Below are 14,769 nucleotides of genomic sequence, written 5' to 3' on the forward strand. Positions count from 1 at the left end.
AATGTTTCTGAATATCTTAAATATTTCTCAAGAATTCATAAAAAGCTACTATATTTAACTTTGTCCTGGTAGAGAAAAGCAATGTACTATACAAATTTTCAACATAAATTTTGATTAGAAACGCCATTATAATGAATTTTAAATATAAAAGAGTATACCTAGGTGATATTTCTTATAGTTTCAAAATTTCAACTAAAGATTTGCCAAACCTGTCAAAACTATAACCCTGGGTTTGTACAATTCCACACTAGAACATGATTGCATACAAGTTCCAGGAGGTGGTCAAAGAAAGCAGCTTATTTAGGAAGAGAACTCAAATCATTTTTATATCTTATTTTGAAAAACATCCATCATGTAATTCTGAATAGGAGGTAAGGTGCATGGACAAAACGAACAAATTTATGATGATATCTATGAATATCACTGGTGAAATAAGATGAAAAAAAGGAGTATAAGGAAAAAATTTGTGAGGCCAAAAGGGAAAGATTCAAGGGGCCTGACTGCTCATTGAGGAATAGTAATATGTTGTTATTAGGAGGAACATCTCACAGCTGAGTTCATATTTGCCATTAAGACTTAGTGGGTGATTTGGTAGAGAAAAGATGTTCAGGGAATGGGGGAAATTGTGGAGGGACTCCAAGCAGCAGAATTAGCCTACTCTTACGTAACAAAATATGCCAAGAGGTCTACAATTCAATGCTCATCTGATTGACGGCATACTACACTTGAAGTACTCTCCACGTGGTCCCCCAGTAAGAGGTCAGGATACCTCCAGAAAATTCTACCGCCTCCAGGATTTGAGTCTGGAAAATAGTAATTCCCCATGGTCATTTGATTTGTTAAATAATTATCACATCTTGCCTGAGAAAGATGGCATTGCCATCAAAACAGCATTCATGTGACTTATTCTTATTTATTTCTCCTTCCTATCTGTTGATCCTTTTACATCTTATCCATCCTTCACCCTGCCCTCATCTTTCTTCATATAGCATCGATTCTCAGAGACCACCCGTTCTCTTGTGCCACTCCAAAAAAATTGGCTTTAGTACAGTAACAAACTGGTACCATCGGTGCCATTTTCATTCCTCAGTTAGTGGCCCCATGAGCAATAATTACTTTTTAACCTCTACATTTTTCCCTTATGTCACTCCTGTATATTTCCCTATCCCATCACTAATGTCCATAGATAACACACATCATTATTCATGGTAAAGCTAACTAAAAATCTAAATTACCAATCAGATTCTACCATAACTTCCTATGCTCATGAATTTTTATATAAGGACTGCTCCCATACACAATAGCAGCAGCATTATGCACTAAAGCAAAATGCTGTAAATCATCTCCCCGACTCAATTTCTATTTTTTATTGTATGAAATTAACCTGTAGGGTTTTTAATGCATTAGCTTTTCTTTGATTAAATACATACCTATGAGTACAGTTGGGTTTGCACGAATGGTTTAGCATAGAGGATGAAACATAAACAGCAGAAGCCACAACATCATGCCAATCGTCATCAATTTTGACCACTTTCACGCCTGTATCACTGCCCTGGTTTTTCCATCCTAATTTATGGAGCAATTCTTCATCGGACCATAGATCCCGGACCACAAAGTTATTAGCAGCAGATTGTGCAAGGTGTTTCAGGGCAAGGGTAGCTAACAGCTGTAGTAACTTTTCTGACCTAGGAATGAAGAATAAAAAATTAAAAAAATATAATTAGCCCAAGAAATAGTTGATAATTGAGGCAGGCACAATCTTTGAACTGATGTTGTTACATATCAAAAATGCAATTAAATCATGTACATAAAAAATTCAGCCTCATTAATTCTAGTAATGCCCTCCACAAGGTGCCAGTGTCTACAGCATAATTAAATTATATTGTGAGAGTACAAGCAAATTGTTCCTAAGAATGTCTCAACTTCCTTAAGGTTCTTCCATCAAATAAATACTACTTTCATTTTGGCTTTATGACTGAGTGTACCATATAGAGTAAATTGGTTTGTGGTCACTTGCTCCTTCTCTCAAAATCAACATGCTAAATCATTCAGGATTGTATGCTGCTAAGACACTCGTGCCTATATTTTATTGGTCAACTTGGTTATTTTTTATAACTGGGCAATACGAATGGTAATGCAGCTACTGTTTGGTTAGTGAGCATGCTTTGGTTGGTGAGTTTTGAGTTCCTGGTAGCAAAATCAAGTGTTTATCTAATAGCAATTCCAATACCCGAGTGAAGAAAATGGCAAATGATGAGTAAGGTAAGTTGGCTTTCACATTAAAAAAGCTACATTAAAACAGAGTTAACTGTTGGCTTTTTCACTCTCTCAGCAAAAAAGCAAGGATTTAACATTTCATTAAGTTTGTTCACAATTTGAAGAACAATGACAGCCCTGGTGCACACAACCTAATCTCGGGTCAGGCAGCACAAACCTCAAACTGATTTTTCTTTATCAAATTATAACAAAACATTTCATTGCATTTGGTGAATTTAGGCTTGAGTTACTTGAATATGCTATATATCATCATATCTAAATCATTTACTGACTGCCTTCAAAGTCCAACATTTCCTGGAAAGAGACTGACATTTCATCTATCATGATTTGATAAAAATATTCTTACCCATTATTATCACTAAAAATTTGACTATGTGCCACTTTCCATTTGGAATTCTCACTCAAGAAGTAAGAAAGAAGAACAGCAGCCTGTAAAAAATAGAAGATTGAACAAAATGAAACTCAAGCAATGTGGAATATTAAACAGTTATACGCTCTTTACTGGGTCATTTTCCTCTTTTTTTTGGTTGTCTCAGATGTAACAACTTTAAGGAATTTGCACAAATAATTTAAACGAAAGAAGTAACTTGGTGATTCCACACGAACTTTATTAAAATATGACCTAGGTTTTGAAGTTGGCGACCTGATGATGGCATCCAACTTCAAAATCTAGGTTGTATTTTAATAAAGTTCATATAGAATTACCAGGTTACTTCTTCTATTTAAATATCCTCTTTTTTCATTTTATTCTCAGAACTTTGATGGTCACAGTGAATAGATAAGCATCAAGCTATCAACAGTTGCAATAGTTTAACAAAAGCTTGACCATTTTCAAAGAAATTATCACCTCATTAGAAATTACATATACCATTTACTAGGTTTCTTGCTTTCAAGATATGGTACATGCAATCTTTATTACTTTTTAATGTTTCCTAAGTTTAAGATGAGTGCACAAAATTTATGGATTGACATGCGGCATGAAATACTTTTATAAAAATTGTTAAATAATGGCGAATTACCCACATCCATACAGTATTGTTGTCATGTGAAGACAAGTAAATAGATGAAAAGTAGTTATTTACCGTCCATCTTTATGGATTTCTTGATATGATGAAAAAACCCAAAAATTACAAACCTCCATTTCCTGCTGCCATATACTACCTACATTTTTATTTGAAACTAACTAAATGATTATACGACACCACGGTGATATGCAAACACAATGATTACAATGAAAAATGAGGTGCCGCATGAACATGTCAACACTGTTTCAGAAAAAGCATACACTACAGACTACAAGGTTGACTACAGGGTTGTGCCTTGTTAGATGAGGTTATAAAATTTAGGGATTTTAATTTGTGTCCATCCAAAACATACTTTAAATGGTAGATGACCAAATAATAATAATATAAGATAGATAAAAACTTGGAATGTTTGAATTTTTAATTAAAGTGTGACATCAACTATATAAAAAATATAGTCAAATATGGACCTGAACTTGAACCTGAAGCATGAATATGGTCACAGATTAAAGGCATGAGCATGGAAAAGGTTGGAATAAAAATGTCTGATAAGTGAAGAGTGAAGAAGGAAATGGCATAGTACAAACAAGAGAAACAAATATAACAAGTATTTAGGCCTCTAAATATATCTTCATTAGTAGATTACCAATTATGATAAAATGGTATTATGCATTAGTACAAAGAGAGCAAACACCCCCATTCTAGAAGGGGTGTAAAACAATTACAATTATATGTAAAAATGCCAAAGTAACGAGTCAAACAACATAAATAATTTTGAATATCCTGACTTAGAAAGCAGAGGGGAAGAGGAAATGTTATATCTGGGGTCACCTTATCTGGTCCATCTGTCTGACATATCTAGATACAGGATTAATGAGAATAGGCTCACATGATCAACTTTTAGTTCCTTTACATGTCAAATTAGATTTCAAAATAAATTAACCAGAGCCTATTAATCTTATGAAAAATAAAATAAATATAAACCTCATCTTATGCTGCACTCTATGATCTATTAAAGAGCAAAAATTACATTTAACACTTTGCTTGAAAAAATAATACAAACAGCTTTATTATTAAATTTAGAATTTGTACCATCACAAACAGAAAACTCTTCCACTGCTCCTCTTTGTCTATTGTAGTGGTAAGACCATTCATTCTCTCATACAACTGCTTTTCTTGACAGTATAAAGAGTTTTCATTGGAGCATTTATTCTTTGCTGCATTGTCCTTTGCTTTGCCATCATCTTTTAACAAGGTAGTTAGTAATTCTTCTAGTTCATCCCCTGCTCTCAGCATTGCTCTTAATGAGAGCATTGGAGGCCAGCCAAGATCATTTGTGATTTTATAACCACATTCAAAACTGTGATATTGCTTCCATGCATTATCCCTGCACTTAAATGAACAGTAAATGGCTTTGACACATGAATAACACCTGAAAATAAAGCAAACCAAATACTTCTCAAATGTTCATTAAACCAAATTACCAACAATATACTTCAGTCAATAATTAAAAACAAATTTTGAGCAAACAGTTTACTTTTACATATGCGAGGTCAAATCAACACCCATGAAGGTGTGTGTGGTGTCTTTCAAGGCCCATTTATATCAGAATGGATAACACTTATCAGGCAAGACCCTGTATGCCACAAACAATGGCTTGCTGACTTACATGTACATATATATTTTTTTCTTCTACAATCTTTAGACAAAGTAGGATCTCCCCTATTCCTGGAACCAAACTGATTTTTCAACTACTAGCCCTGAATTTTTCCCTCTTTGGCTTATTCTTAATGTCAGTATTTGAGACAATTATAATAAAACAACAACAAAAAATAAAACCCTATTTCACTGATAAAAACAGTTCAAAAGATTAATCTTATGGCTTCTGCAAAATCTATCTGATGAAGGCTCTATGCTACTTCCGGGAATTACTATTGCCTGGGTTGGCTGGTTGGACAGTTTCACCCCCCAGTCCTGGAGACGTCTTCAGGTCGAAGCGATTTTCATTGAAATTTGTCCGCCGTGTATAGGAGAAGCTGGCTGGGCACAGAGCACCCTGATTGGCTGTGCCTTGGTGGTCATGTGGAATTACCCTATTCCATGTTGAAGTCAGGGTGTAGCCATCCTCACAGTTAAAATTTGTAGAATTGTTCATTATTTCTATTGCTTCTCTTATGAGTCTCAGGAAATTTCATTTTTCTCTTGCCAGCACTTTAGTTTGGTCGAACTCAATAGCGTGTCCCGGTTCCAACCATGCATTCTTGGAGATTGCCGAGAGTAAGACTTGTTTCTTATATGTGGCCCTTTGGTGTTCCTTAATTCTGCATCTAATGGACTTTCCCATTTGGGCACTTGATCTCACATACTCCTTCATAAATGAGATCAGGGATCTGGTCATTAGGCTAAGGGATGATGTCACTGGTTTTTCTCTTTGTTGAGAACCTAGTTACTACATTATTCTACCGTTGGAGCTTGCTCATCTTTTCTGCCATTCATGCAACGTATGGGATGGTAGCATATGTAGTCTGTTTTTCCTTTCCAGGCTTCTCCTTGCTGTTTCCTAGCCAGAATCTGGCATTTTGTCAGCTAATTTTTTTCAAAAGAAAATAACTGCTATTTCTCGAGACTCATAAGAGAAGCAGTAGAATTAAGGAAAAATCATAATAATTTCAACCGTGAGGATGGCTACACCCTGACTTCAACAAGGAAAAGGGTAATTCTACCTTACCACCAAGAAACAGCCAATCAGAGTGCCCCGGGCCAGCCAGTTTCTCCTACATACATACATATATCGGCCAAAGAGCAACGAAGATAACTTCAACCTGAAGATGCCTCTAGGACTGGGGGCAAAACTGAGAAATTGGAAGTATGGATAAATAATTTCATTTTGAAGTCAAAATGGTTATTTTTGGACCTGATTTAATTTGGCTAATTCGGCCAATCAATGCTTTCAAATGAGTTCAAAGAAGAAATATGCAATTGGTAAATTAAAATAAACTAATACGCTAAGGAATATGCATGATTACCAATTAATATCTGATATTGCTTACACCGCAGGAATAAAAATTGTTGTTAAGATGCAAAATATTCAAACATGAGCAACCTAAAACTGGACATGAAATAGTCTAAGTCATAATATGTACACTTTTCCATTCAAACTTACGGGAGAGGCGCCAGAAGGGAATTGGAGCAGAAGTGACATCGCCGTTTCTTTTCTTCATCTTTCAGAGACAAAACGTAAGCAGGTTCATAAAAGAGGATATCACCAGCCTTTATATTTTTTCTTGCATACACACAGCGACCTTTCTTGGCATCTTTACTAGAAAAGGAGCGTTAAAATTGGAATTAATAATACAAAAAATATTACCTATTTCAAAATAGACTCTTCCACCAAAGAAATTTGGTTATACCTGAGTAACCCATTCATGTAGGATGATAATTCAGACCCTAAATGGTTGAAGATAGACACACCATTATTAGAAGACTATTGGGATGCTGAGATGAATCAAATTTACTTTCAGGTGCCTTGAATTTGATGTTCTAAATATTCTTTGTTGATAAAATAACTAAAAAGCTCCTCAGTATACTAAGGATGATTTGTCCTAATAGTGAGAGTGAATGTAAAGGATGCATATGGATTGCTTGACAACGTAATACATTCTATGTTTAACTCTGAGTGTATATGCTGTTTTGTATAAATGTCTTATATATCATTAATGACATCCTTAAAGAAATAAATGTTATTATCATTTACCAGGAAGTGAATTAGTTCAAGTTAATAGTTATATTTATTGAGTTATTAGTTTTGAGTAATCAATTTATAATTGATCACCAATTTAGACCGATTGCCGCATTAATATTAATGAATTTGAACTTTCACAGTATTTTACACTCTTCTGTAGTTACTGACGTTTAGTACCAAAATGTTCACTGAATAAAAGCACTAACATACTAGTTTTGTAAAATATTCAAAAGTTAATTTAAATGTGATTATGAACCTGGGTAAGACATTATGCGCATACACATAATAACTAATACCCTACTTACATGTAAAATTAGAACATATTCTTTTATCCTGAGATTAGCTGGCTCCACTGCTGACATGATGTAATTTAAAATATATTAAGTGGTATACAGCACAAACCTACTTTGTGGAGCCATTACATCAAATATCTGTTTAAATTTTAGAACACACCATACATTACTGAATTTCTTTAAATATGCCTAGAACTGCTACATGCAACATTTTTTCTATTATATTAGTTAATTTCCATAAATCACATGGTACAGTCTGGCACCATCTAAGGAGCAATTGTGCTCATAGGAGTAGTAGTAGTTTTAGGTAAAGTGACATTCGGCTCAGGTCATTTCCGCCAAAATAGATGGACAGGAAAGGATGAAGAGTGGAGAGAAACCTAGCATCGGCATTAGTCAACTCTTAACGAAAGGCGCCCAAGGGTCCGCAGCTTAACATACCAGTCGACAGATAGAATACTCACTCAAAGTACTGTCCACAAAGCACCTTGAGTAGGGATCGAGAAACCACTGAAAAATATCTGCCGCCTCTGGTATTCGAACCCAGGGCCTCTGGGTGGGAAGCCAGTACGTTAGCCACCGCACCATTCCAATCCTCATAGGATATCTAGGCAATTGTACATACTACATTCATTCCTTACCTCACATGATTTTGCACACATTATCAGTAAGAATTATTTGTGGTATGAAATGAAACTTTCACATCCTCTCACACATATTCACTTTTGACAAAAATGATGATTTTCAGAGAGTTTTGCCACCAAAATCAAAGGTGGTAGAAAGTAGGGCAGATAATGAAAAGAGCATACATAGCAATGGAAACTAACTTTGAACATCACCATGCTCCTCCATTTTTGAGACATTCATTGCCTATGCTTCATGCATAGTGAAATAGATCTGGGAGTTCACAACCAGAACAACTTGAATTGTAATAAGTATGGTGAACTATAGGCACCAAATCATAGAGATTGACAGCATCAAATACAGTGTGAAGTGAGCATACTACTTAAATCATGGGAATCATACACAAAAAGTACTGATGTGTATGGCTTTGCAAACAAAATTTAAATTTTTTTCCAACTTATGCGAAGTTTCATCGCGCTTGATGGATGTGAAACCTGGGCTTTGAGGAAAGAGGTTTAGTTCAGATTGGAGGTTTATGAGATGTAGGTTTGGCAAAGAATGACAAAAATGGTCAGATAGAAAGACAAATGCTGAAATTACACATATACAGGGTGGGTGAGGACAAGTGTAACTCTGCTGGGTTCAATTGGAAAAAGACAGAGAAAGTGGATGAAGAGTATACTGAAAGGAAGTGGGGTGTTAAAGGCTGTGATTAAAGGGAGAGTGCTGGGTAAACAGTTAGGATGAAGGGAGAGAGTAGGCTTATTAGACAGCACGAAGGCAGGCAGAATTACAAAGCAAGGAAGAGAGACATTGTAGGAATAATAAGATGAAGTTCTCATTTTACATAAAAGTAAAGTCATAAGGGGTCATTCAAAAAACTAACTTCAATACATACAGTACCTTGAATAAATGCATAAAAAGGCACATCAAGCAAATTACCATTTTACATGGAAAAATTATACATGCAATATATATTGAGAGACATCCAGCAAAGCACTTGGATATCTTAATTAAGTTTTTTTGGTATAATTCCCATTTAAATGCATTAATTTGCCAAAATACCACTGCAGTTGAAATGCTACATAACTTACACAATATGTAGGTTGGAAGAGGCAAATGGCAATGAACTATTGGAATCAAATGGAAATTTATCCTTCTCTTCATACTTTATTTCAAGATTTCTTGATAATGACACTGGTTCTGATAGCTTGACCAAACACTGTTCAATGAGGCTGTGGAGTTCCTCTAAAAAAGGAAGAAGAAAAATAAGGTTTATTTTGTCAAATTATAATTAAAAGACTCCAGAAATGAATTAATCCTAAATTTAACTACAAAAATTAAACATTTGTCCTCCCAAAATTGTTTCACTTTAATTTTCCTGAATAATCTTTAAAATTAAATAATACCCAGCGGAAAGAAAGGAAGTTGACCCAATGCAATAGTTTGGAAAGAAAGTATTTTTAATAATCAACCAAGTTAAAAAAATCTTTACTGAAAATGTTTAGCTGCAGGTACATAGTATCTTAATGTAATTCAATTTTCTAATTCAAAAGAAAGAAAACACAAGCTAGGTTGATACATTTCATTAATTTTTTCAGGACAAAATTACTGTCTTGAGGAGTTGAAAAAATGTGTACTTGAAAGCTCAACAGAAAAAAATGACTGAAACATGTAGGTTATTGTGTAATACATGTACATAATACCTTACAAGCCACTGAAAGGGTACGAGGACATAGAGGGTACTAGGACACCAGCAATGGATAATCCACGTTCAGTATGGAAACCAAGCATGGAAACGGAAGGTAAGAGGTTGGTAAATGAGCTTGCTTATAATGTTTGCATATACTTATGATTTTTATCTTCGATATATTGGTAGCCTCCAGTATATCTAGGAACATATTGCTTATAAACAAGGAGGACTATTGTTCAATATAATATGTAAAAATAATGAAAATTAGAAAACTGAAATTTTTGTAGAAAAATACGTTTACGAATTTTTACCATTTTCCCTGAAATCTGCACCCAAAAATCCAAGTGGATAAAAGATTTTAGACAAATTTTCCATTCAGTTATTTGCCTACCATACATTTTTAATGTATTATCACTTTCCAATCGAGACATGGAAAAGGCAGATATACACAGAAACTGCATTTTAATGTCATGAATTTGACATCTGAATCTCTAGACAGTAACCAGAAAGTTCAAGCTTCATTTCATGATATCTCTAAAGCATCTATCAAGGTTGGTCACAATCAGCCACAATAACTGTTTTCAAAATCTAGTATTTCAGAGATTTTCCTGAACTAGAGAATATACTCATAGATAGATCTTAGATATTCAAAGAATGCCGAGAAAAGCTGCACCAGAAACTCTGGCAAAGTCACTTAATAATTTGCATAAAAATGGGAGTATTTGACAGTGCAAATTCATACACCCTAGCCTATAGATCTAGGATTGAATTCAGGTCAAAGCAAATGATTTCCCCATGGTGGATCACATTTGATATCTTGGAGAGTTGAAATAGGAAATGCAAACCACCTGTGGTACAAAGATCATTTTTTTGGAATTTGGGGACATGTTTATTTGAAGGGCACATTATATACTTCTTTAAATGTGAATTAAATAATTGCCTTTCTGAAATCAACTGTCGGTATAAAATTTGGTGAAACAATTTCAAGGGATAAATTATTAGTTTTTAAACGCAAATTTTATGTACTTATCACAATTAAATACAGTTTTCAATCAAAGATTTCATCCTGTTTTTAACCTGTGAAATTTATGGCCTAAACAATCAGGATTTTATCAATACAAATGAGAAGGACATTAGTACTAGCCTTAGGGTAAGCTGAGAATGGATAGTGCAGGAAACTTATATTAAGTTCACCGTCAGCATTCTTGCTATTATGGCGTTTTTCATTAAGTGTGGAAAATAAATCTGTTATGCGATGGGGCATTCCTATAGAAAGTAATAGCCCTTCCCCATTGCAAAGTTTGTACAGAATATTGGATTTTGCCAGTCCAATTTGAGATATCTATGTTCATTATATAAAACATTTTATAGACCTACCTTTAGTTTTATGAATTATAACCTCACCAAAACCTTGTTCTGCAGCATGAAATGCATCTATTGCATTTTCATAAGAGTGAGTTTTCATTAAACAATGGCCCAACCTCCTGTACAGTTTAGGTCGTAGATTTTGAGGGTAGCCAAGATCTAGCGCATATTTAATATCTCTTGCACATAGCTAGAAAAAATAATTTGTAGTATAAATACGTATATATAATATAATTTGAAACATAAGAAGCGAAAGAAAAATACAACATATCAAAAGAGACGGAAAAAAGGTAAGGACTTGAGGGCCTTCGTGCGGTGAAACAGCATTAACAAATATTGATACATCATGAATGGAAAGAATGTTATCTCACCTCGTAACATTTTAAATGAAAAAGTGAAGCAGACCTATTACCAACAGCAAGAGCTAAGCATTCTCCTATCGGTGCATAAACAATACTTTTGTTGTAGAGCCAAAGGCTGGCAGCCACTTGATTTTTGCGAAAATGCTCGTTACCACTTTCTCTTAATAACTGCGATTCATCAGTTGACTTGGATGTCGCCGAGTGCTCTGTTACAATGGCTGTGACAGCATCCCTGTAGACAATTGTAGTTCAGTTTCAAAATTAATTAAGTTCTTATTTCAGAAAGTCATTCGATGAAAAAAATTTGGCATTTATCGACCTTCATTCACAACAGAGACACAACACAACTTCAAATATACACACAACCAGGGCCATACCCACATAAAGATAAAACCGCTTTGAACTTTACCTTAGATCTATATCTTGAAGGAGATGATTTACAATATCCCTTTTGTCAAAACCTTTAAACCTGTCATACAAAACTTTTAATCGTGTCCGTAAAGAATTACTGTCTTTCAGACTGCCAAAAATTTCTTCCCAAAGAACTTCCGTCATGTTTACCAACAATGTTTACAACTTCATCCATTAATAAAAGTCGCATGCCGTACTCAGCCTGTATGTTTTTCAACTGCCAACACGCGTTTTTACACTCTATTGCAATATTATATTCACTATAAACAATTTTTTAACGTTGGAAACATGCTGGACATATTCATTTGAACGTTTCCATACGGACGGAATCTACGTTTCAAATGTTCACTTTTGAAAATTCCGCGGTGGTGAAAGATATAAGTTGTGGCGTCTGTGTGAAATGTGTTACATGAAGGTAGATTTTAAACAATGAATGCAATGGCATATCTCTGGATTTCTTTATAATGAGTCCAGATGGCATTAATTACATAGAAGAGGAATGACCTCTGTACTGGAATAAATAATTCACATTAAGAACGTTACTTTAGCGAGAACCATTTGCATTTTTTGAAAAGCCTTGTGCTTGCAGGATCAATTTTCTTTCATTTCAATGTTTTCTCTTTCAATCATTAAGGTCTCCAGAGGAACGAAAATTCCGAATTAAATCCCTTCAAATGAAAATAATCAGTGGGTCGCAATCGCTGCCATTCTGATTCCACCGTGATATTAGGGGAGTGAAGTTAATGCTTTCTACATGACGATCCAAGTTGATCGAAAGTCGACAAAAGAAAAACATTCTTTCAATCCCTGCAATTGAGCAATAAAAAACGCTGGTAATTTATGTTCACCAAATTGTTTTATTTTAATACTCGTCGGTTATATTTTAAAGTAATGTAAATCATTTTGAACTCGTATTTTATAATTGTAATTTTTATATCATGGTAAGCTTGTGGTAGGGAATAGAGTCTGACAAGAAATTTTGAACAAGAAGTTTTTGTTAACATTTGTCAAGTATTATCATTGGCCGTTTGCCTCTGCAAACATCACTTATGTCACAAGTCATTGAGTAAATAATAAGATTTGAATAGGGAAGTTTATTAAAAAGTAAAATCAACGTAAGTAAATCAAATTGAAACTCTAGAACCTTCTAATGAAGTGTTATTAGTCATGGAATGGATTTTTAAACGACGAGCAGTTGTAGAGTATTGTGTTTTAATCAAATACTCTAATTGTATGTTCTTTTTCAAGCATGTTCTTAGTGTTTGATGACTCCCATACCTATGTAATGTGCATGCTCAGTGAACAATAAATCCAATCGACTCGAGTCAGTAAATTGAATCATTCGGCCCACCTCTATTGCATTTGACAAGTATTAAAGCATCCTGTACAATTTCTCCCTTCCTATTGATGACAATCTGATAATGACAAAAATTTGATAATGAGAACTATAAGCCTGCGTACAGTGGCAGGTGTTGGGCTTGATATCAGGGGAGTAGAGTTTCTTCAGCCATCATCACAAGATACAGTAGAATTCTTACATAATTCTTATACAGGAAAATTGAAAGCAGCAACAGAAACGTGTTAGGATGGTGTTGAGTCCACACAAATTATAAAATGAAAGTGGGAGACAGAGAAAATATGGTATACATGTTAGGAATGTAGAAGTTGAGATGTAAGGTTGGCGGGGAATACTGAAGCAATTTACGGTGGATGGGGAAGAAAACCAAAAGGAGTAGCAGTAGTACTGAAAAAATGCTAGAAAGAAGGTTGGTGAACAAAGAGCAGGTGAATGATGGAATTTCATAGGAATAAGGTAAACCAAAGCCCTTGGTTTTGTTCAGATCTTAATGCTTACCAGTAATCAGACAGAGGAAGAAATAGAGTGCATGTGAGGAACTAGGAGACATGATTGTGCATGCTCATGATGGCAAAACTGGATAGTGATGGGCTATTATAATACATTGGATGGTGTAAGGAGAGATCGGAGCAAGGTAGGTCAGTACAGTGTAGGAAAAATGAATGAACAAAGGGAGAAAACTATGAAGTTCCGGGAAATAAGTATTAACTGTTAGTGACACCAAAGTAGGAGGTACATGTGGAAAATACTGGGGGATTTAGAATTACATCAATTATACTATATTATGGTAGGACATATATTTAAGTACAGCATAATCATATAACAGTCTCTCAAGAGTGAATGTGGATTCAGTGCTCACAATGAGCAGCACCAAATTCAAGAGGATAAAATGGGAAGGAGAATGAGAAAATTGAATGTGAATTCTTCAATTGGGAGGAAAAAAGAACTGGGATACAGTAAAATAATTTCTGAGTGAGAATCAATCTCACCCTAGTGATCTTAAGTTTGTTTCACGACCGTAGGTACATTAATTTTATATTTACAAGAGAATGGGAGGAATAGGGGAAAGGAGGGAGCATGCAAATGTGTATTGAATGCAAAAACTGAAGAGATAGAAACATTAAAAGGTTTAAGTCATGGATTACAGAAAAGATGATTTGGAAGTTATGAGAGAATGAAGTGGAAGAATGTAAACATAATTGAGTTGAAGAATGTATACAGATGTTAATAATAAACTAAGGTAAGAAACTAACTGGGCAAAAGAAATGGCTGTGAGAATAAATAACATCCCCATGATAGTACTTAAGAAAACCCTAAAGTAGATCCACCCTCAGCAGATAACTTTTTATGGTTACATATATCATTTAAGAAGACGGAATTTGTCAAAAAGACTTGTTGATCAATGTCAATTTCAATCCCAGTATCACTGTCCAAAGTCCTATAAGAAGGGAGAATCATACAATTACAGTAATAAGGCCACTTAAAGAATAATAGGATGCATGATTAATACCAGGTTGTATTTGTTTGCTCCATGGATATTGATTGGGTAGAATTAAAAAAATGCATGGCAGAAGATTGGAGCAGGCAGGAGGGATAGGTGATATATCCTGAACCTGTACATCT

At 34.6% G+C, this 14,769-nt stretch overlaps 1 protein-coding gene across 1 annotated transcript in view; it reads right to left on the minus strand.

Annotated features, from left to right (window-relative positions):
* The window catches only part of LOC139687118 (SET and MYND domain-containing protein 4-like), a 56,284-nt gene that overhangs the window by 18,466 nt on the left and 23,049 nt on the right, over positions 1-14,769 (minus strand). The window contains exons 8-13 of the mRNA XM_071584241.1: positions 11,029-11,206; positions 9,053-9,206; positions 6,463-6,618; positions 4,392-4,731; positions 2,624-2,706; positions 1,431-1,685 (exon numbers count right to left, since the gene is read on the minus strand). Of these exons, the coding sequence (XP_071440342.1) occupies positions 1,431-1,685; positions 2,624-2,706; positions 4,392-4,731; positions 6,463-6,618; positions 9,053-9,206; positions 11,029-11,206 (1,166 nt within the window). The remainder of the gene's footprint in view (positions 1-1,430; positions 1,686-2,623; positions 2,707-4,391; positions 4,732-6,462; positions 6,619-9,052; positions 9,207-11,028; positions 11,207-14,769) is intronic.

Source organism: Hetaerina americana, unplaced genomic scaffold (genome assembly GCF_022747635.1).
Source record: "Hetaerina americana unplaced genomic scaffold, ioHetAmer1.1.p SCAF_17, whole genome shotgun sequence".
Lineage (NCBI taxonomy): Eukaryota > Metazoa > Arthropoda > Insecta > Odonata > Calopterygidae > Hetaerina > Hetaerina americana.